Raw genomic sequence first — 22,045 nt, forward strand, 5'->3', positions numbered from 1 at the left:
GCTTGCCCACGGGCAATGTACCAGGTGTGGGAAGACGGGCCACCGAGCGGCGGACTGTTTCAAGAACAGGACAACTGATCGCCTGCCCAGACCAACACCGAAGACGCCACACAAGCCATCCAACCCCCCCAGACGTCTGACAGGAGCGCTAGCAACCCCAGACGAGGATGCGGACACCTACCTTGCAGGGGATGCGATCGACGCCCAAGAACAGCCAGCGGAAAACACCCCCCACCTGCTCTAAGCAGCGCCGCTGGGCAGGTGGTGAAGAAGGGGTGCAACAACCCCAGGGTGAGTGACGATTGCTCCATCCTGGCAGGGACAATTGAACTCTCGTACGGCCCTAGAGCCATCACGGTCGAGGCTCTGGTGGACTCTGGATGCTCCAGAAATCTGATCCACCAGACATTGTTGCCACATTAAAACTGCCCTGCTCCCCCCACTCCCTAAACCGCTGGCGTTCCAACAACTCGATGGCTCTACAGCGGGGGGGGGGGGGGGGGAACCGGCCACCCAGAGGACCAGAAAGGTCACCCTGACAATGGGCACCCACAAGGAATCCATAGACTTTGTGGTAACCCAGGTGGGGAAACCCATAGTAGTGCTGGGGATCCCCTGGCTAGCACGCCACAACCCACACATAGATTGGAGGACACGCTCCATCACGTTCAAAGACGGGGTCTACCAGGCACCGACACCAGACAAACCATCTGCTCTGATGGTGGGGAGGGCAGAGGTCGTCGACCAAACCCATGACCCCCCCCCCCCCCAGAAGGACTGCCGGAGCAATACGTGGACTTTGCAGATGTCTTCGGAGAAGAGGAGGCGGACCAATTACCCCCCCCACCGCAAGACGGACTGCACAATTGAACTGCTCCCAGATGTCCCATTACCCAAGCCCAAGATCTACCCCATGACCCAAAGAGAATTAGCGGCGCTGCGGGAATTCTTGGACAAAAACCTCTCCAGGGGCTTCATAGAACCAGCAAACTCACCGGTTGGAGCACCCGTCCTATTTCATGAAAAGAAGGACGGCACCCTGAGACTATGCACCGATTACCGCGGATTAAATTCCACTTCCCTATCCAACAAATACCCCCTACCCCTCATAAAGGACATGCTGGCACACTTGTCAAAGGGAAGGGTGTTTTCCAAACTTGACCTCTGCGAGGCGTATTACAGAATCCGCATCAGGGAGGGGGACAAGTGGAAAATGGCGTTCAACTGCCCCTTGGGCTCCTTCCAATACAAGGTACTGCCATTCGGTCTTGTGGAGGCCCCGGGGGTCTTCATGCAACTCATCAATGAGGTACTGCATGAACATCTATTCAAGGGCGTACTGGTTTACCTGGATGATGTCCTCATCTACACGAGGACGCAGAGGGAACACGAGAGGTTAGTGAGGCAAGTTCTCACTAAGCTCCGGAAAGCCAAACTCTATGCTAAGCTGTCCAAGTGTGAATTCCACAAGTCGCGCTTGGACTACTTAGGGTACAGAATCTCTGACAAAGGCGTAGAGATGGACCCCGCAAAGGTTCAGGCAGTTTTGAGCTGGGAACACCCACGCACCAGGCGCCAGCTTCAAAGCTTCCTTGGGTTTGCGAACTTCTTTAGGTCCTTCACAAGGGGGGTTGCGGAAATTGCCCTGCCCTTAACCGATTTGTTCAAGACCAAAGGCGTCGGGGAGATGCGCAAGGTCAAAAACCCAGGGGCTGTACTTAATTGGACTCCTGCCTGTCAAACCGCGTTTGGCAGGCTAAAAGCGCTGTTCACAGCGGAGCCAATTCTAGCTCACCCAGACCCCGAACGGCCTTTTGTGGTGCAGGTGGATGCCTCTGACTTCTCAATAGGCGCCATCCTGCTGCAAAAGGATGCCGCTGGAATCCTGAAGCCATGCGCCTATCTCTCTAGGAAATTCTCAGAGACAGAGAGGCGCTGGCACGTGTGGAAAAAGGAAGCATTTGCGGTTAAAGCAGCACTGGAGGCTTGGCGTCACCTTTTGGAAGGGACGACTTGCCCGTTTGAGGTCTGGACAGACCACCGCAACCTCGAGGCGCTCTGTACACCCTGGCGCCTCAGCCCCAAACAGATACGCTGGGCTCAGTTCTTCGGCCGGTTCAACTTCCAGCTGAAGTTCATACCAGGAAAAAAGAATTTCCTAGCAGACGCACTCTCCCGACTGCCCCAGGATGCGGAGCCTATCTCCGACATTGTAGGGACGGTGTTCTCCGATTCTCAACTGGGTATGGCAGCTATCACCCAGGGATGTGCTCGGGGACAACCTGCCCCCCTTTGCAAACAACTACTGCGCAACCCGCCCCTAGACACAGGCAACCTCAAATGCCAGGTGGGTTACGGGCAGATTTTACAACGGCGTTAAAATCTGACCCCTGGCTCCTCACCAACCCCAACAAGGTCACTATGGCACAGGACCTCGCATGGGTGGAGGGAAGGTTATATGTACCCAACTCACAACGGCAGGCGATCCTCAACAGATTGCATGACAGCAAACAGGCTGGTCACTTCGGGTTTTTGAAAACCCTACACCTAACTCAGAGACAGTTTTGGTGGCCCTCGCTGAGGGAGGACGTCAAGACGTATGTGGCGTCCTGCCCAGTGTGCGCTATGGCCAAGCGACCGGCTGGCAAACCCCAGGGGTTGCTGCAACCCGTGGCTGAACCCTCCCGTCCTTGGGATGAAATCTCAATGGACTTCATAGTAGACTTACCGCCCAGCCAAAAGAAAATGGTAATTTGGGTTGTAAAAGACTACTTTTCAAAACAAGCCCATTTCATCCCCTGCGTCTCGATCCCGTCAGCCCAACAGCTGGTGAAACTGTTCCTAGTCCATGTGTACCGCCTACACGGGTGACCCTCCCGCTTGGTGACTGATAGGGGCACACAATTTACCTCGAGGTTTTGGTGGGCTTTTTTGAAACTGATAGGTACCCAGCAAGCCCTGCCAACCTCCTGGCATCCCCAGACGGACGAATCCACAGAGATCCTTAATGCCACACTGGAGCAATTCCTCCACTCCTACATAAACTACCACCAGGACGACTGGGTGGACCTCCTCCCGTTTGCAGAGGTCACATACAACAACGCGATACACCAAAGCACGGGAAAAACCCCTTTGGGGTGGTGTCAGGTCGGGAGTTCGTCCCCATCCCTGAACTACCTCAGCCTCCGTCCCCAGCAGTGGCCGCCTGCGATTGGGGTGAGAAACTCGCAGATTCCTGGCCGGTCATCAAGGATGCACTTAAAGAGGCACAAACCGCGTACAAATTGCAAGCGGACAAACACCGGCGCCAGCAACCAACGTTTCAGGTGGGGGACATGGTCTATCTATCCACCAGATTCATAAAATCACCACAACCATCAAAGAAGCTGGCCCCCAAGTTTATTGGACCATTCCAGGTGACACAAATCGTGAACTCAGTCATGGTGAGCTTGGACCTGCCCCATAATTTAAAGAGACTGCACCCGGTATTTCACTGCAGCTTACTCAAGCTGGCAAGTGATCCCTCCTGGTGGCACCCACGCCGCCCCCCCAGTGATGATAGACAGGCAACAACATTTCAAAGTGAAGGAGGTACTTGACTCCTGCAAGCGGCGGGGCTCCCTCCAATACCTAGTAAAGTGGAAACACTTTCCACACCCTGAGCGGGTCGCTGCCCGCGACGTCCAGGCCCCCGACCTGCTCCGCACCTTCCATACCGCCTATCCCTCCAAACCCGCGGCTTAACTTTCTCAAAGGGGGGTAGTATGTCATGATCACCGTTGCAATGCTTGTGACATCCCAACGGCTCGCATGACAATGCAGGGAAATGGGTCCCGGGCGGATTAAGGGAAAAGGCAACTAGGTAACAAAAGAGAGCAACAGGTGCTGGCAACAAAGTATCAACTCTAGCCGGAGGCACGGAAGAGAAAGATACAATGTTGCAAAGAAAGCAATTGACAAGACCAGACCATGAGGCGTGCCCGAGCTGTCAAAGAGATTACGAACCTGATCGCCCGGCAATGAACCATCACCGGCCAGGGAAGCAATCAAGGAAATGCCCGGAGCACAGGAGGGGCTCCACGACCCCTCACTTACTGAAGACGGAAATGACGGGGCTCGGGGGCGCACCCAGAGTAAGAAGGGGTGGAGCGCTGACCGGCGCGGGCTATTTAAATCCCGTTCCGGCACGCTCCACTCACTCTCAGCTTTCTTAAAGGGCACGCATACTGTTACTCAAATAAAACCAGAACCTAAGCCTACACTAGCGTCTGTGTTTTTACTGGGTAGCAGGCAGAGCCTGACAGTTCCTTTCCCAGGACATCAGCAGAAACGGTTACCAGCACTGGGGGGGGGGGGGAGTTTGCAACGGCAGGGTGAGGGGAGGGATTACGTTTGAGCCGAGGGTTTTTAGTTTGTATTTGGCGCGCTTTTGCTCATTCTCAGCTTTCTCTGTATTTGCATACTATTCTTTAATAAATCAGATATCATTAAGTTCCTGCTTGTGAGTCTGAGTCTATTAGAGTAGGCAATCATTACAGGTATCTCCTAAATTTATCCCCGCAGCAGCTATATGGGTTGGCCTGAAAGAGAGTGACTGGTCAAAGTCATCCAGGGACTCTCCCTGATCCACATTAGCAATGCTGAAACCAAAGTCAACTATCACCCCAGTAGGCTTCTGCATGTAGGAATGGAAGGGATATCATATTATAGTTTGAGTCAATCTTGAGTAGACCCTTCTATGGCTTTAACTTTGCTGCATACAGTGCTCTCAGAACAAAGTTCTCTAAATTAAGTTTCCACATGTATTATACAAAGTAATAGCTAAACTGTATGTGCTGCCCATCACTGCTCAGGCTCCTAGTAATAATTAATGATAGAAAATTAGTATTTTAAATTTCTAACCAAACCCATGAAACTTTTTTTTAATCTAGGAAAGGCCTGGAACCAGTGTTTCAAAGTCTGTTTTTCTTGAACAGTAAAATCATAATTTCATTATGAAGATTTTTCTGCAAAGAAAAGTAGCTCTTCCAATAGTGAACCTCAGGCTTACCTTTTCTTTCTTCTCCTGTCCTCTATCCAGGAAAACCACTCCTACCTCACCAAAAATTGCGGTCTTTAGCCCATGCCCAGGCCTAACTGCAATGAGGGATAGTTGCATGTAGAAAAACCTGGAGTACCAGTGCTTCTGGCCTTAGACTGGGGTGAGAACTTGATGAGGTCCTGTGAAAGACTAAGGAAACAAACAAAGAGTTCATTTGAATGAGGCCATTTTTTATATTATTATTATTATTATTACAAGAGCTTTGCCTCTTGATTAGAGATTCCAGATGATGGTGGTGATGATGATTAACAGGTTTAATAGCCTGTTACAGTGTGATAGTACAACTCTTCCTTGTTTCCACATTTCTTTTTTTTTTCCCCAGACAAAACATTATTTCCTTCTTCTTACTTCCAGGTAATGTTTAACTGAAGATGACGGGTCGTTGGACAACATGTTGCAATAAAAAAAAAGTAACCAAGAATGAATTACATGAATTGGACTCTGTGGCAGAGAACAAGAAGGAAAAGATGCAAATGAAGCAAGAAATCACCTTGCTTAATGGCATTTCTTTAATTGTAGGGAACATGATTGGATCAGGGATATTCGTATCACCCAAGGGTGTGCTAATGTATAGTGGCTCGTATGGACTTGCACTCCTCCTCTGGGCCCTTGGTGGGATCTTCTCCTTGTTTGGAGCGTTGTGTTATGCTGAACTGGGGACATCCATAATTAAATCAGGAGCAAGCTATGCCTATATTCTAGAAGCTTTTGGAGGATTTATAGCTTTTATCAGACTATGGTCTTCCTTGTTGATCATTGAACCTACCACTCAGGCAGTCATAGCAATTACTTTTGCTAATTATATTGTTCAGCCAATATTTCCATTCTGTGAGCCACCCTATGGAGCAGTTAGGTTGATTGCAGCCGCCTGTATCTGTAAGTAAAATTTTACTTGGTCAATGCAATAATTTATTATACAGTATAGTTTTAGAATGTAATCATGTTTTATTCATTTTCTGGGGTAATAGCCAAATAAATTCCAGAATCTGCCATTTTATCAGTGAAAAATTCTAAATTCAGACTTGGTCTGAAGATGAGAACAATTAAACATGAAAGGTATTTGTACAGTTTCGAAAGGAAAGGAAAGGAAAGGATGTATACATAGGTGATTTTAGATTTTGGTTTTCATTAGGGATGCCTCCTTTAGATCTTGATTACTGGTTTCAAATGTGATAAAATGTGATAAACCAAACAGAATAGAAACCTGGAATACGAAGGCATTGGTTAATCTAGAAAGGCACCGATTATGTTATTATTTAGAGTGGGCAGGATACAATATACACAGCCCAACTACTTACTGTAGCTCCATGTCTGAGAGTTAAGTATGCTGCCCCTGGGATGCAAACCAATATTTCAGGTTAGAAATTATCAAGTACTATCATAGTGGGCTACTTATGTCTAAAAAGAATTTGAGTCTACCCCCTTTCCCCTTTAACCCAACATTATGACCTTGGACCTGTGATCTAGACCATGGCATCCTGGTAGCTTCCAGCTGTTTTGAACAACAGCTTTAGAACAGGTTAATGGCCTGTTGCCTGGGAATAAATGTTCAAAACACGAATTAGGCACTTGGTTGATCTAAATCATTATTTCACAAAATAACACACAGAGACAAATGTACACAGTTACAGGTACCAGGTAGTCCTCGGGTTACGACCACTCATTCAGAGATGATTCAAAATTCCGATGGTGCTGAATGAGGGGGACTTGCGACTGGTCCAGGAAATTGAGGGGGTCATAGCATCCCTGCAGTCACATGATCGCCATTTGTGAGATCTTCTCCTTGTTTGGAGCGTTGTGTTATGCCAGCTTCCCTGCCAGCTTCCCACAAGCAAAGTCAATGGGGAAGCCGGCAGGGAAGGTTGCAAGTCGATCCCGTAAATTGCTACTGCAGCTTTTTCTCCTGAGGAGCCCCACTATGGCAACCCCCTGCCCACACTTCCCAGTGCCTACCCACCTGCAGCCCTTGCTGACCCGCCTGCACTTCCCAGTGCCCATCCGTGGCCCTCGCCAGCCCACCTGCACTTCCCAGCACCTGCCTGCAGCACCCCCCCCATCCTCCCACACTCCTTACCTGGGGCTCCCACTTAATGACCCATGCGGTCCTGGGGTTACAACGGCAACAGGGACTGCCGGGATTTTTATTGCTAAGCAATACAGTCACATGATGCCATGCTTTACAACCACATTCCTTAGCAATGGCAATTCCAGTCCCAATTGCCATTGTAACTCGAGTACTACCTGTAAAGAAGTATCCTTCTAAAGGTCAAATTAAGCAGAGTTGAACTACATTCCTCAAAACAAAATCCCAGTCTTCATCTATTGATGTAGAAGTAATTTTAATGCATTTTGTGACCAAAACTGATAAGCAGCTAATACTTTTTCAAAGCACTTCCTATAACTACTATCTTTAATCTAAAAGTGGATGTATGGGGGAAATTTTCAAGAAAAAAAATCACTAAATCATCTGTTCAATCTTTTGTAGATAAATGAAGCATATCTAATCTTGAGTTCTTGGGTATAGAGAAATATTACATTGAAACTTGCAACTTGGTTTCTGAGAGGGCATCAAAAGATCATCTATTGACTTGGTACCCATCTTAGACTCAATAGCACAATTATGCAAAGTTTTAGACCCTATATCAAATGACTGTATGGAGTTCCATATCTTTAGATTGTGATGTGTATATAATATTTCAAATATTATAAGCCATACTATGTTAGGGCGTCCTGCTGATTCTCTTGAGTTGATTTCTTTTCCAAAGCCTGACCCAGATGGCGCAACTGCCTGGGATTGTAAACAACAACAGAATGTTTCCTCTTTCAGACAAAAAAAATCTTCCCAAAATTAAGTTTCTGTCATCTATTTTGCACATACTTAATTATTAAAAGTATACTTTAAAGTTGTAGTAATTTTCCTTGGATTGTTTTGGGGGATTATTTCCTTGGATGGTTTTGGAGGATTTTTTATACTGATCACTAACTAAAATAAGGGATAATCCCTAACTAAAATCAGGGATCATATAAAACCAAAAGTATTTGGTAGAGCCCATCAAAATCTGGTGATTTTTCAACAGAACCTGTTTATAAAGCAAAATCAACCCTCCTTTTTACTGACTGATGCAATAAAAGACTGTTTGATTTGTTAGTAATATCACACAAGCAGCTATGATGCCCATATACCTGAGATCACACCGACAGCACTATCTCAACTGATGTTATCTCCTATATTTGATAAGCAGGATAGCTTCATTGATAACGTCATTTCACTGCCCCTTCCCCCCAAGAAGAAAACTTTTCTGACCCATGCCTAAGATTTAGAATGTGAGTAACTCTAAGAAGCTGCTTGTTTGTTGCCATCCTGGCTCCTCCCTCCATCATCTCTAAGAAATTAAGATGATTAAGATGATTCTTAACAGCAAGCCACTTCTTGAATATTTATGCCAAGAAAATTACTCAGATTTTCCATGTACTGTATTCATCAGGAATCAAGCTCAACTCAAGGGAATCTTTATTTTACTTTATAAGAAGGTCATTGGTTACTGGAACTCAGATTAAAATTATTAGAATTAGTGCCAGAGTTTGAAGGCACACATCTTTTTTTTTTAATTATGTATAATACTCTGATAGAAGACAATTATTTCGCAAGAGCAAGTTACATCAGTCAGAGCTCCTGAGTGAATTTTTACTTCTCTAACAGAATCTCCCCCCACCTTAATGCCTTGTAGATTATTTGGACAATGCTCCCCAGAAAAGTGTAAACTTTGAGAGTTGAACTGAGTATCTGCTTGGGGAAGTTTAACAATTTCATTGACTTTCCATGCAGGAGTACCGCTGTGCATAGAAAATGCTTAATATTAATACCTACAGTATATCATCTTGCTTCTAAAAATGCTTAGAACTATTACTGTGGCCCATTTCACACATTACATTGTTAAAAAAAACTATTCATCATCAGCATGAAGCTATATCAAACATCATTCTTGGGAGAATGCACCTAAAAGATGGGCGTGTTTTCATATTGTTTAAAATATTCAGTGTATATTTGAAATGATACATGGAAACTGAACTACTTTTCACCTTCTCAACACCCCTCTAATATCATTTACATTCCTGCTTTAAAAATTATAAGCACAACTAAGATCAGAAAAGAAAGGTTTGCCCAAGCCCATGTAAGTTAAATGTCTGAGGAAAGAATTCAAATAAATTGTGCAATCCTTTGCATGTTTACTGAAAATTGGAGCACCATACTCAGTGTGATTTACTTCTCGAAAGTATGTGCAGTATTGTCATAAAGTCTCACAAATTTGTCTTTATCAGCCTGAGGCAAAAGACTACATTTAGTTAGGCATTTCTTCATTGTTTACTCTTATGATCTGATTGACAGGTTCTTCTCATCCTAAAACTGGCAAATCTAGTTAGACATGCTCCAAAATTATAGCACTATCCATCAGATAAACCATTTACAAATCAATATTCTCTTTAAAAAATAGCTTTATTGTTCCATGTCTTTTGGTTTCTGCCTCCCACTGAAGGCATATGAAAGAGGCATATCTCATTTTTATGTATATCTTGCTTGCAAATTTGCTTTTGGTCTGCATTGGGTGCTCATTTTACAGGTAGTCCTCATTTAGTGACTGCCTTATTTAGTAACCATTTGCAGTTACGATGGTGATGAAAAAGTAACTTTATGACCAGTCCCCACATTTACAACTGTTGCAGGTCTGTAAATCAAAGGAAAGCTGACGTAAGATTATAAGCACAATCAGTTTCACTTAGTGACTGCTTCATTTAACAACCAAGTTGCTGGTCCCAATTGTGGTCACTAAACAAGGGCCACCTGGAGTTCTTTAATACATTCACCTGTACTTTTGAAAAACAAAATAGCCAGCCTGTTAAAAGAAACATTTCAAATAGCTTGTGTATTCTAATGAAATGCAGCTAACAAAGTTTATTTTGTTTGTACCCTATTTTTTTGTTAGGCTCTCTGACTTTTATTAATTGTGTCAATGTGAAGTGGGGAACCCGAGTACAGGATCTTTTCACATATGCAAAAGTGATGGCTCTTATTACGGTCATAGTTGTGGGGCTTTATAAAATTAGTCAAGGTAAGAAAGTACTTTCTCTTATAAATGTGACAAAACTAAATAGCATATAGAGGGAACCCTAGAGTTTAAGTCAGACTTTACTTTTTGGCTGTGTAGTATGAGTGTGTCTGTGTTTGACATGAACCGTTCCTCTTATGCAGGAAAAAAAATATACTGTGATCCATCTGCAGCAATTTCTAGGGTCATGGATCTCTGTGCACATTATGTTTATACACAACGTTCATTTCCAATATCTACAATTCTCTGAATAACTTGATATTGGGCATCCAGATTTGTTGCAACTGAACAAATCATATTTATTATTCCTATGGCTGCAGCCCAGCAAACACATCAAAATAATCCAGTTTTTAAGGCACTGTCTCTATCAGCATCCCATTCTGATCAGCATCCCATATTTTTTGTAATGTGCCCAAACCTTGGTAATCATTATTTCCAAATATACATTTAACAATGCACTGCCAGCAACTAACTACTAGATTGCAGTAATTATCCTGAGCAATCCAAATGCAGGTTTTTATGTACATTTTATAACGGGGGAGCTGCCCTGAGTTCATTCATGTTGGCTCTTTTGCTCTTTAACTCTAATGGAGGCAAAGTAACTCCACCAAAGAAACTTCATGAAAGAATGTGTCATCATACAGAAAATGATGCTTCCAAGTGGCATATCTTTGCTCACATTAACTGAACTGTGATCTTTTGTGACCTTTGTCCTCTGATGCCAGGCAGCTGGTATGAAGAGACTCGCTTCCAAGAAGGGTAAAGAGAATATGTGAGCAATGCAACAAACTATGCATTGAGTAATGGGAAAGGCAAAATATAACCATGATTTTCATGCAGTGAATATTCCAGTTCTACCACACTTTTAAGTGAGCTACATATAAAGGACCTATATTTGGGTACTTTATACGTAGTTATACGTAGTTATTTGTATTATATGAAGTTAAATGTAAATAACTTCAAACTTCTGATGTTTTCACAGGAGAAACTGAAAACCTTAAGGAACCGTTTGAAGGTTCCACAACAAATGCAGGATTTGTTGCACTTGCTCTTTATTCTGCCCTCTTTTCCTACTCTGGATGGGACACATTGAATTTTGTCACAGAAGAAATGAAAAACCCAGAAAGGTACATGTTCGTGTTGGATAACCACATCTCCTCCTCCTCCTCCTCCTTTTGAATCTGGTGCTTTTTTTTCATTTATATATACATAAGTGAACTCAATAGTGTAGAAAGATGCATATATAAACTGCTGTTTTAATACTTGCTTTATATTTCCCCTTTTGGTTTATCCTTAATTCAGTTGCATTTAATGTGCTATGCTGTTTTATTTCTTTCTTCAGAAACCTTCCGCTTTCCATTGCCGTATCAATGCCTATAGTGACTATTATTTACTTGTTGACCAATGTGGCCTACTATGTCGTGTTGGACATGCCTGCTCTCTTAGCAAGTGATGCGGTGGCTGTGGTATGTTGTACATTATAAATTGTTGGGTGCATCTGATGGGCAGCCTTCCCCAATCTCAGGATATCTACATGTATTGGATTGCAACTCTGAGAATGTCAGTGCATCTGATGGACAGCAGGTTGAAGAAGGCTGACCCATAATAAACACGTTATACACTTTTTTGTCTACTTACCACTTGCCTTTCATGCAGCCCAAACACAGGTGTCCACGGTGTCTTGTTGCTTTCATTAAAATAACAAAAGCAGCATTGTGCTATTGCACTACAAGCTCCATCCTTCTGGCATGTGTGTGTGATGGCATGAGGTACATACAAAAGGACTTGTGGTGCAATGGCACAGCATTGTTTTCATCAGATCAATATATTTAACCACCTTAGGGGTGCTACTGAACTGAACTTCCCATGTATTCCAAACTGCCATGTAGAATTTCCTATTGCAAGAATCCACAACCTGCAATAGAATCCCAGATGTTAGGTAGAGACAGCATGTGACTAAATCAATTAGTTTTCATTTCACTCTTTCTTGATTTAAATCTTAGTAATATTTTAGATTTCAAGCCAGAGAAATATACATCAGGCTTAGTATCAGCTCATTTTCCTAGATGCTTTAACACAAATGGAGGCAATTTCTGAGGCAAGGTGTACAGTAGAGACTCCTGAGCTCAGATCATTTGGTACATTGATGATGTCACTAGAACTGGATGGCTGAATCTTTTTTGGCCCATTTGGGGTGGAAGAGGTATTGCAATTGTTTAAGGGAGATAATGCAACCAGAAATCACCTGGGAAAAAAACATTATTCTCATGTAAACCCTGCTGAACACCTCCCTCCCACATGGTCTGACATGTTACAGCCAAAATGCAATCATTTTGCTGCTGAATTTTAGGTCTTGCACTGCTGGGTGCTCAGAGCTATATGCATTTCATTGGTTGCCCACTCTTGTTTTAAGAGTTATGAAACTGCAATTTATGGATATAGCAATACGTCTTTGTTTTCAAGAGATGGAATTTATCATGAGTGTAATACTGAAATAAAATTGCCTGTTTGTGGTAATGGAGTAAATAAGGAAATGAGATATTCTTGCATATATTTTCCTCTCTGAAGCTTAGAAACAGAATTTGACATTTTTGTCAGTGATAAATGGGCAAAAAATAAAGATAGATAAGTTATACAGAACATGTAGAAGAGCAGTAGTTAAGAGCTAAGAATATGGGAATTTGACAGGAAGCTGTTTGAAATTATCACTAATTCCTTTGCTGAATACTCAGTGTCAGTTTTAGCAGTAGCAAAAATAAATTATAAAAAGAGTTTTTAAAGCACCTGCAGAAAATCCATGCACATAAACCAGGTTTATTGTAGTACGTGCTGCTGTTACTCCCACAGTTGGTTGGGGAGAACCAAACCTTGAAAACTGAAGAAAAATCCAGCTACCCATAAGATTATTTTTTAAATGCAAAGCAATGTTATCATTTCAGTGCAAGTATAACCTCTTGATTCTAAATGCACTAGCAAGATTGGGTCTTAGTTTTAAAATGAGTAATTATTCTGAAGGCGCAACCCATTTGTTTTGGAAGCTATCAGATGATCTTCTTTGGGAATACCTTGGGCATTGGGTTACTTTACTTAGAGCAGTAAGTTCCATGGACCTTAAATAAAGGACATAAATAGAAGGAGACATAGGACTCCTTTCCCATGAATTGTTGCTTCTCTTCCAATACCCAAATCCTGTGATGATTCAGAAACATAGTTTTTGAATTTCAGCATGGTCAATTTGACCTGGGGACACTAAAGGGGAACACTAGTGGAAAAGAAAACAGTAATATTAACTCTTCTATAACAGGAATAGGCAGTATGATGCCAATAGGTTCCCACTAGGTTCCATAAGCTTAGTTCATTTTTTTATTTTTTTTTAAATTACCTTATTACAATGATATTAAATGAAAAGTTATTTTCCTATTTACAAAATAATTAAAATTTGCAGCTGGCATGTTGCAAAGCAAAATTCTAATCTCTCCTGTTGTTGTCCTAAGAAAGTTTCTGGGTCCCACATAAGACCCATAAGTATCCTTAGAAAATGATTGGTGTTTGGTTTGGAAGTTTGACTATCTACCTGTCCAGGAACACAATAACAACAGATAAGCTGGAATAGTAGGAAGCATCCTCAAGGGCTGGAGAAACTGATAGGCACAATCCCCCGTTCGTGTTTTGGTCAATGGATATTTTATGATTGGTCGCTTTCAAAATTCTAAACCTGCCCACCAGTTCAAAAAGTTTGCCTCCTCCTGAATTATCACATTTTAAAACAACTTTCTATTAAATAGGAATGTCTAGCTTACTGTAACATGTGAGAATGCCACATTCTCAGTCAAGGAGAGCTTTTATTAAATGTGGTAGAGCCAAATTATATTTTCTACAACTTACACATAGCACCTAGTGCTGTTGATTTTCTCTCTTCTGTGTTCTCACTGATAGTACGTTGAGGATTCTTTCCTGTACCACATATATATGCTATGGAACTGTTAGAAAAGTCTCTTCAACCCAGTCCCCTCCAGATACAGTTTGGACTACAATTCCCAGCCAATATGAAGAGAAGGCATTATTTATTTATTTCATTTTGTCAAATTTTATTACTGCCCATCTCCCTCCCACTCCAAAGGAAGGACTCTGGGTGGTTTACAGAAACAGATCTGCAATATGGCTGGGAATTCTTGACCCTGCAGTTTCAACACATTGGGAAAGCACCATGTTAGGAAAGTTTGCTTTGGAACAAATAAGGTAGATGATAATTTTTTTCACTACCCCACAGGAAGTTTGGGAGTTTACAAAATCCTTCTGTGATTATTAAAAATCCTTGTCAGATCATGATAATTCTTTTCTGGTTTTCTTGTCTCTTATTACTTAATCAGTAGAAATCTAGTTGTCCATGGTGGATAGCTAAACTCAAAAGCTTTTTCAAGATGCTGGTAATGTCGGAATTCACCGAGTCTAATTTTGTGCTGGAACTTACATTTCCATGCAGTCAATTTCTCTGACACAGGGAAACTAGCTGAATGAGCCTTTTCTTCTACTTTTCTTTCTGTTGCAGTCATTTGGTAATGAAGCTCTTAGCCACGCTAAGTGGATCATCCCTATTGCAGTGGCAATGTCTTGTTATGGAGGATTAAACTCATCAATTATTGCAGCTTCAAGGTATGAGACACTAGGAAATGAGTACTGGGTTGATAAAGTCAGCAGCCAATGCTTAATAAATGTTTCTGTTGTGCATTGTAATGCTAAGCATAAATGGCTTCTCAAACTTCTCCATCAAACTTTTTAGGAAAAGAAACTGGGTGGATCATTTCTTGAATTTTCTCCAGGGGAAAGAGTTTTCCAGCAACCTATGAAGGGGCAGGACATCTTAGTGGAGGCACTGCTACTCAAAAAGCCCAAGAGGAGAGGAATTCCTCATCATGTCCTCCCTTGGGATTTAAGTTTCACCGTAGGCTGAAAACTACTGGAGAGATGACTTTACTGTGAGAAACAAGTAATTCTCATGTACCCCTTGGCCACTTGTACTGAATATGTGAAAAAGCATCATGTTCCACCCAGGAGAACGTCACCAACATTCTTTTTTTTAAAAAAATCAAATGATACTTCATTAAATTGTACTGTAGTCCCTCCCCATCCTGGCCTCCGGTGATTGAACGGGAGACCAGAGGACTCATTCAGACTCTGAAGTCCAGTAAGGCTCCTGGGGAAGATCTTCTACCCCTGAATTATTCAAATGTCACACTAACTGGTGGGCTCCCTTACCTACAGGTTTATTTACTCATATAAATAATTCCTGCCAAATTTCAGCTGGTTGGCAGCTCTCTATTGTAGTCCCCATTTACAAAAAGGGTGATAAGGGTGATCCCTCAAATGATAGACCAATTAGTCTAATTGACATTGCAGCAAAATTGTATCCCAAATATCTTTTATACAAGATTGAGGACTGGGTTATTGAAAAGGGCTTGCTACCCGAAGAGCAAACTGGATTTAGGCCTGGTCAATCCACTATTGATAACTGTTTTATTTTATGTCATCTAATAGAAAAATATACAGATAAAGGGAGCCAACTGTTTACAACTTTTATAGACCTCAGTGAAGCATTTGATTCAATAAATAGGGAGCTTCTTTGGAAGAAATTTATGGACCTGGGCATGGATCCCAGACTCTTATCTTGAATCAAGGCATTATATTCAAACTCCTGCCTAAGGGGACTCACAGGAGCACACAGTTCCCTAGCAGAGATAATTAGCACCAATAAAGGGGTCAGACAAGGATGCTCCCATTTGGTTTAATCTGTACATTAACGATATCCCAAAATCCCCTCATTCAACTGCTATGCAAATGCCTAAAGTTAAAAGTAAACATATAAATACAGTATTCTGCTTTACGCAGATAACATGGTATTGATGTCATACACCCAGGTAGGGCTGAGAAGACTGCTATGCAGGTTTAGTTCATACTGTGCACTTAACTATCTGAACTTCAATAAGTAGTTGTTTTCAGGAAGAGACGGACTAGGTATAACTGGAGCCTGGATAGGGAACATATAGATCAGGTTAAGTCCTATCTATACTGAGGAATTGTTTTTACAGAAACAGGTTCCTGGCTCCCACACTTTAAGAGGAGTTCTTTAAGGGCTACAGCCTGTGCCAGTGCCATAAGGCAGCTCACCAACCACAGCTACCCAGGTTCTCTAACTCTAATCGTAAATGTATACAACAGCAAAATAGTCCCAAAGATTACCTATGGCACAGAACTGTGGGGATATATAAATGCTCCCTTACTGCAACAGATACAGTCTACTTTTTTGAAATGCATCTTGAGGGTGGACAATCTACACCATCTCCAGCAGTAAGACAGAGTTGGGTTTACCCCCTTTACAAAGTCTCCATCCAATTCCCAGTCCAATCAGATTAGAAGACCAAGAAAAGTTTCCAACAAAGGGTCATGGACGTGGCAGCCCAAGATGATATTGCATCCCCTTAAACATGTTAAGTCCTTGAAGTGGCTGGCTCAGTACAAATCAGCCTCCCAGTTACAAAAGTACTTAATTACTTTCATGCTTCAACATCTTAGAAGAACTTTATCTAGAGCTCGTTTTGAACAACTAGTTTCTATAGTAAGATATGTGGGGTGGGGTTTCATGGAGCTCTGTTTGAAGAAAGACTGTGTATCTGTGGTGCACCAGCTGTTGAAGACATTGCACATATCCTCTTTGATTGCAAACTATATTCTGCAGAAAGGACTAGATTCTTATTTAAAAACTAAAAAATGCTGGGGCACCCAGGAGAAACTATCTTATTTTTGCAGGGAACAAACCTGCATATCGCTAGTAAGACTGTACTCTTTATATCAAAGGCCATTTCGAAGAGGACAGATTATCTAAAGCAGATTGGGGTTAACATTAGGGGTGACAACTTATTATAAATATGTCCTATGTTTTCTTTGTATCTCTTTGTATTTTTATTTATTTATTTTTATTTCAGATTTAGTCACCGCCCATCTCAAAGAGCGACTCTGGGCAGTTTACAATAAAACAAGGATAAAAACTAGTTAAAATACAATAAAACAATAAAACAATATTCTTAAATAAATAATAAATTACAAGGCATAGATGGTAAAAAGTTCTTAATTTATGGGAGCATCTTCAGAGTGCTAACCAGCCCCAGGGTTGGTTACCCCTCTTCATGCCCCATGCAAGATGGCAGAGCCAGGTCTTTACCCTTTTCTGGAAGGTCCGGAGAGTGAGGGCACACCTCAACTCTAGGGGAAGAGTGTTCCATCGGGCACAGGGTATACTTGTATCGGTCATACACTTTTGATATAGTCAGTTGACTAAATCAATAAAGTTTCTATTCTATTCATTAAATTGTATGAGTAATGACAGATAAATAAATAAATAAATGGACACTGTATTCCTACTTAATGAAATTTAATTTTATTGTTCTTTTTTCTTGAGAGACTGTTCTTCCTTGTTTCTTTTTCCCAAACAATCAGACATCATTTTTTTTCCCTCCTAGTGTTTTCCTGCGGGTACAGGGTCCACTCTTCAGATCAAACAAATGTTGATCACTTGGTTACAACAGGAATTGACTGACCGGCTTGTTGCTACCAAGCTTGATGTCGTGGACTGAGATTGATGAGAGTGACTGGCCCAAAGTCACCCAGCCGGCAATCATGCCTAAGGCAGGACTAGAATTCACAATCTCCTGGTTTCTAGCCTGGAGCCTTAACCACTAGACCAAACTGGCTCTCCAACCATCAGACATCAATATGATGACAAAGTTCAATCTCATGTTAGAAAAGTCCTGTTAAAAAGAATCAGATACTAGATCTGTGATAATTCCATCATCCCCAGCCAACAAGGCCAATTTGTGTGCAACTGCCATGCTGGCTGGGACTTCTGGAAGTTGAAGACCAGTACATTTGGTTGGGGAAAACTGGGTTAAGGAGACATATTCTCAGGATACTATAAAAATCTGTAGCATTAACAGCCCAGATATTTATGGTAACTTGTATTTTTATTACTCCCACCATAATTCTTTCTGCTCATTCATTAATTCCTGGAAATGGCTCCAGCAGCAGCCATGTATTTTCTTAGAACCACAGGACAGCTAAAAGCTGTTAGTTTTATCAATATTTCTGTGAACTTCAAGCTGTATTTTTTTTTCTTCTTTTTCCATCTTCTGGTGTTCAATCTTCAAAGTCCCATCCTATCATGTTTTTTAAAGAGAATTCAAAACAAAAGCATCTTCCCATGGGAAGGATTCTTATAATTCCAAAATCTTCTTTCAAATCCATCTGGACCCTTAGTTTGTTTGTAACTTTCCAAACTCAAAATTCTAATCACCCTTTTGCTGTTTATTCCAAAATAATTTTTTTAAGTCATTAAACTTGTATTTAAAACTTTTTTCACTATGGATTAAAGGAAACTTACCCAGTGCTATAAAACTTGTCGATCAAAAGGTTCCTAATAGCTGAAAAGCAGTTAACAAGCAATTTCCGAAAGAGATTGCAAACCCAGTGTCCTTAAAGGTGCCGACCGTGGTTTGAGTAAAGAATGGTTATTCCCTCATCTCCCAGAGCTCTAAACCCGCTGGAGACTGCTGTCTTGTGGTCTCCTCATAAGGCGCAACTGTACAGAGCACTTGTGGGTGATCTCAAGTCCTCTCCTTGTCCAGAGAGAAATTACAAAGAGCTGGTCTACTCGCTGTCTCTTTATTTCGCCATGGTTGTTGGCTCTGCTTTTAGCAGAACTGTCTTCAGTTCACCATGTCTTCCCCAGAAGTCCCAAACTGTGTTTTATAAAGAGAAAAGAAGCCTATTCAGAAATTTGTATTATGAACCTCAGCAAAGAACTTACATGTTTCCAGTAGAAAATACATCAAACTTAACATATTTAAACACAGGCCCTACCGTATCAGAAGCAGGTGGAAACATTTAGATTGGACAATATGAGAAGATATAATGCCACCCAGTGGTCTGTTTTTAGTAGTCCACCTCAAAAAAATCCATTGCTGGGGAGAATTCCACTGACGCTAAGTGTACCAGTCTGGGCACAAGAACAGCAAAAAACAATTTCTCATTGCTATTTATTTTAATGTTTTAAAAACACCCCAAACCAGAAAAAAAGAAAAGACCATTATATTTTGCATTGCTAATGCAATGTATGGGCTGAAACATTCTACTACTTTATACGATTTTAAGTCCTTTACTGCACTTTTCCCAGCCTGATGTACTACAGATAATCTTGGCCTACTATATCCAGAATTCACAGCTACTAAGGCTTGTAATTCTAAGAATGGTAGGCTTAGGACATCTGAGACTCAAGACTGGGGACAAATATGTGTTTCCTTTATTTCTTCATTTCCCCATATAGCAGTGGCACAATTAGATTGCATACTATATACTTTTCATATCATACTTTAAGAATGGTACCATTTCTTGTGAATGACATTGATGATTGTGTGATAGCATTCTTCCACCTGTGCTGGATGTCAGGCTATTTTCATGCCCAATTCTAAGTACCAATTTTATCTTAAATGGTTAAGAGCAATGTTTCCTGAAGGATCTCATTCTTCTACATATATCTATCTGGTCTATAAGATAGAGGTCTTGAGACCTTTATCCTGAGATTTCATAGATAGCTACAAGACAGGTTTTTTTTTTTTTTGCAGTGGCACACCTTGTCAGCTTCCCAAAGAAGTTCTAACACATTATTAAACTAATATTAATTTCATTTGTTGTTGTTTATTCGTTCAGTCACTTCCGACTCTTCGTGACTTCATGGACCAGCCCACGCCAGAGCTTCCTGTCGGTCGTCGACACCCCCAGCTCCCCCAGGGATGAGTCCGTCACCTCTAGAATATCATCTATCCATCTTGCCCTTGGTCGGCCCCTCTTCCTTTTGCCTTCCACTCTCCCTAGCATCAGCATCTTCTCCAGGGTGTCCTGTCTTCTCATTATGTGGCCAAAGTATTTCAGTTTTGCCTTTAATATCATTCCCTCAAGTGAACAGTCTGGCTTTATTTCCTGGAGTATGGACTGGTTTGATCTGCTTGCAGTCCAAGGGACTCTCAGAATTTTCCTCCAACACCACAGTTCAAAAGCATCTATCTTCCTTCTCTCAGCCTTCCTTATGGTCCAGCTCTCGCAGCCATATGTTACTTCTGGGAATACCATTGCTTTAACTATGTGGACCTTTGTTGTCAGCGTGAGGTCTCTGCTCTTAACTATTTTATCGAGATTTGTCATTGCTCTTCTCCCAAGGATTAAACGTCTTCTGATTTCCTGACTGCAGTCAGCATCTGCAGTAATCTTCGCACCTAGAAATACGAAGTCTTTCCCTGCCTCTACATTTTCTCCCTCTATTTGCCAGTTATCAATCAAGCTGGTTGCCATAATCTTGGTTTTTTTGAGGTTTAGCTGCAAGCCAGCTTTTGCACTTTCTTCTTTCACCATCATAAGGCTCCTCAGTTCCTCTTCGCTTTCAGCCATCAGAGTGGTATCATCTGCATATCTGAGATTGTTAATGTGTCTTCCAGCGATTTTAACTCCAGCCTTGGATTCCTCAAGCCCAGCATGTCGCATGATGTGTTCTGCGTACAAGTTGAATAGGTAGGGTGAGAGTATACAGCCCTGCCATACTCCTTTCCCAATCTTAAACCAGTCCGTTGTTCCGTGGTCTGTTCTTACTGTTGCTACTTGGTCATTATACAGATTCTTCAGGAGGCAGACAAGATGACTTGGTATCCCCATACCACTAAGAACTTGCCACAATTTGTTATGGTCCACACAGTCAAAGGCTTTAGAATAGTCAATAAAACAGAAATAGATGTTTTTCTGAAACTCCCTGGCTTTTTCCATTATCCAGCGGATATTGGCAATTTGGTCCCTAGTTCCTCTGCCTTTTCTAAACCCAGCTTGTACCTCTGGCAATTCTTGCTCCATGAATTGCTGAAGTCTACCTTGCAGGATCTTGAGCATTACCTTACTGGCATGTGAAATGAGTGCCACTGTTCGATAGTTTGAACATGCTTTAGTGTTTCCCTTTTTTGGTATGGGGATATAAGTTGATTTTTTCCAGTCTGATGGCCATTCTTGTGTTTTCCAAATTTGCTGGCATATAGCATGCATTATCTTGACAGCATCATCTTGCAAGATTTTGAACAGTTCAGCTGGGATGCCATTGTCTCCTGCTGCCTTGTTATTAGCAATGCTTCTTAAGGCCCATTCAACCTCACTCTTCAGGATGTCTGGCTCTAGCTCACTGACCACACCGTCAAAGCTATCCCCGATATTGTTATCCTTCCTATACAGGTCTTCTGTATATTCTTGCCACCTTTTCTTGATCTCTTCTTCTTCTGTTAGGTCCTTGCCATCTTTGTTTTTGATCATACCTATTTTTGCCCAGAATTTACCTCCGATGTTTCTAATTTTCTGGAAGAGGTCTCTTGTCCTTCCTATTCTATTGTCTTCTTCCACTTCCGTGCATTGCTTGTTTAAAAATTATTCCTTATCTCTTCTGGCTAACCTCTGGAATTTTGCATTTAATTGGGCATATCTCCCCCTATCACTGTTGCCTTTTGCTTTCCTTCTTTCTCGGGCTACTTCTAGTGTCTCAGAATATTTCATTTACACAGATAATATTTTATACTACACTGTGTGCCTTTGTCTACAAAATTAATTCAGAGAATATACATTGTTGGTAATGTATACATAATTTCAATAAACATTTCCACATGATTGACTCCATAATGGAATTGCAAAGGACAGTTCCCTATGGATGCCATGGGGACTGCATTCCTTAGCACTTCACCACAAGGAATGCAGCAGGGGATAAAAT

At 41.8% G+C, this 22,045-nt stretch overlaps 1 protein-coding gene across 3 annotated transcripts in view; it reads left to right on the top strand.

Annotated features, from left to right (window-relative positions):
- Nucleotides 1-22,045, top strand: part of LOC134494343 (Y+L amino acid transporter 2-like) — a 31,927-nt gene that overhangs the window by 6,716 nt on the left and 3,166 nt on the right. For 2 of the 3 annotated variants that reach the window (XM_063299460.1, XM_063299461.1), the window contains exons 2-6: nt 5,456-5,977; nt 10,084-10,209; nt 11,189-11,333; nt 11,549-11,672; nt 14,756-14,859. In XM_063299460.1, coding sequence (XP_063155530.1) covers nt 5,473-5,977; nt 10,084-10,209; nt 11,189-11,333; nt 11,549-11,672; nt 14,756-14,859 — 1,004 coding nt within the window. In that variant the 5' untranslated portion in view covers nt 5,456-5,472. Of the gene's footprint in view, nt 1-5,455; nt 5,978-10,083; nt 10,210-11,188; nt 11,334-11,548; nt 11,673-14,755; nt 14,860-22,045 lie in introns of those variants that run through there. The other variant, XM_063299462.1, reaches the window with a different exon arrangement.

The sequence above is a fragment of the Candoia aspera genome, chromosome 3 (genome assembly GCF_035149785.1).
Source record: "Candoia aspera isolate rCanAsp1 chromosome 3, rCanAsp1.hap2, whole genome shotgun sequence".
In the NCBI taxonomy this organism is placed as follows: domain Eukaryota; kingdom Metazoa; phylum Chordata; class Lepidosauria; order Squamata; family Boidae; genus Candoia; species Candoia aspera.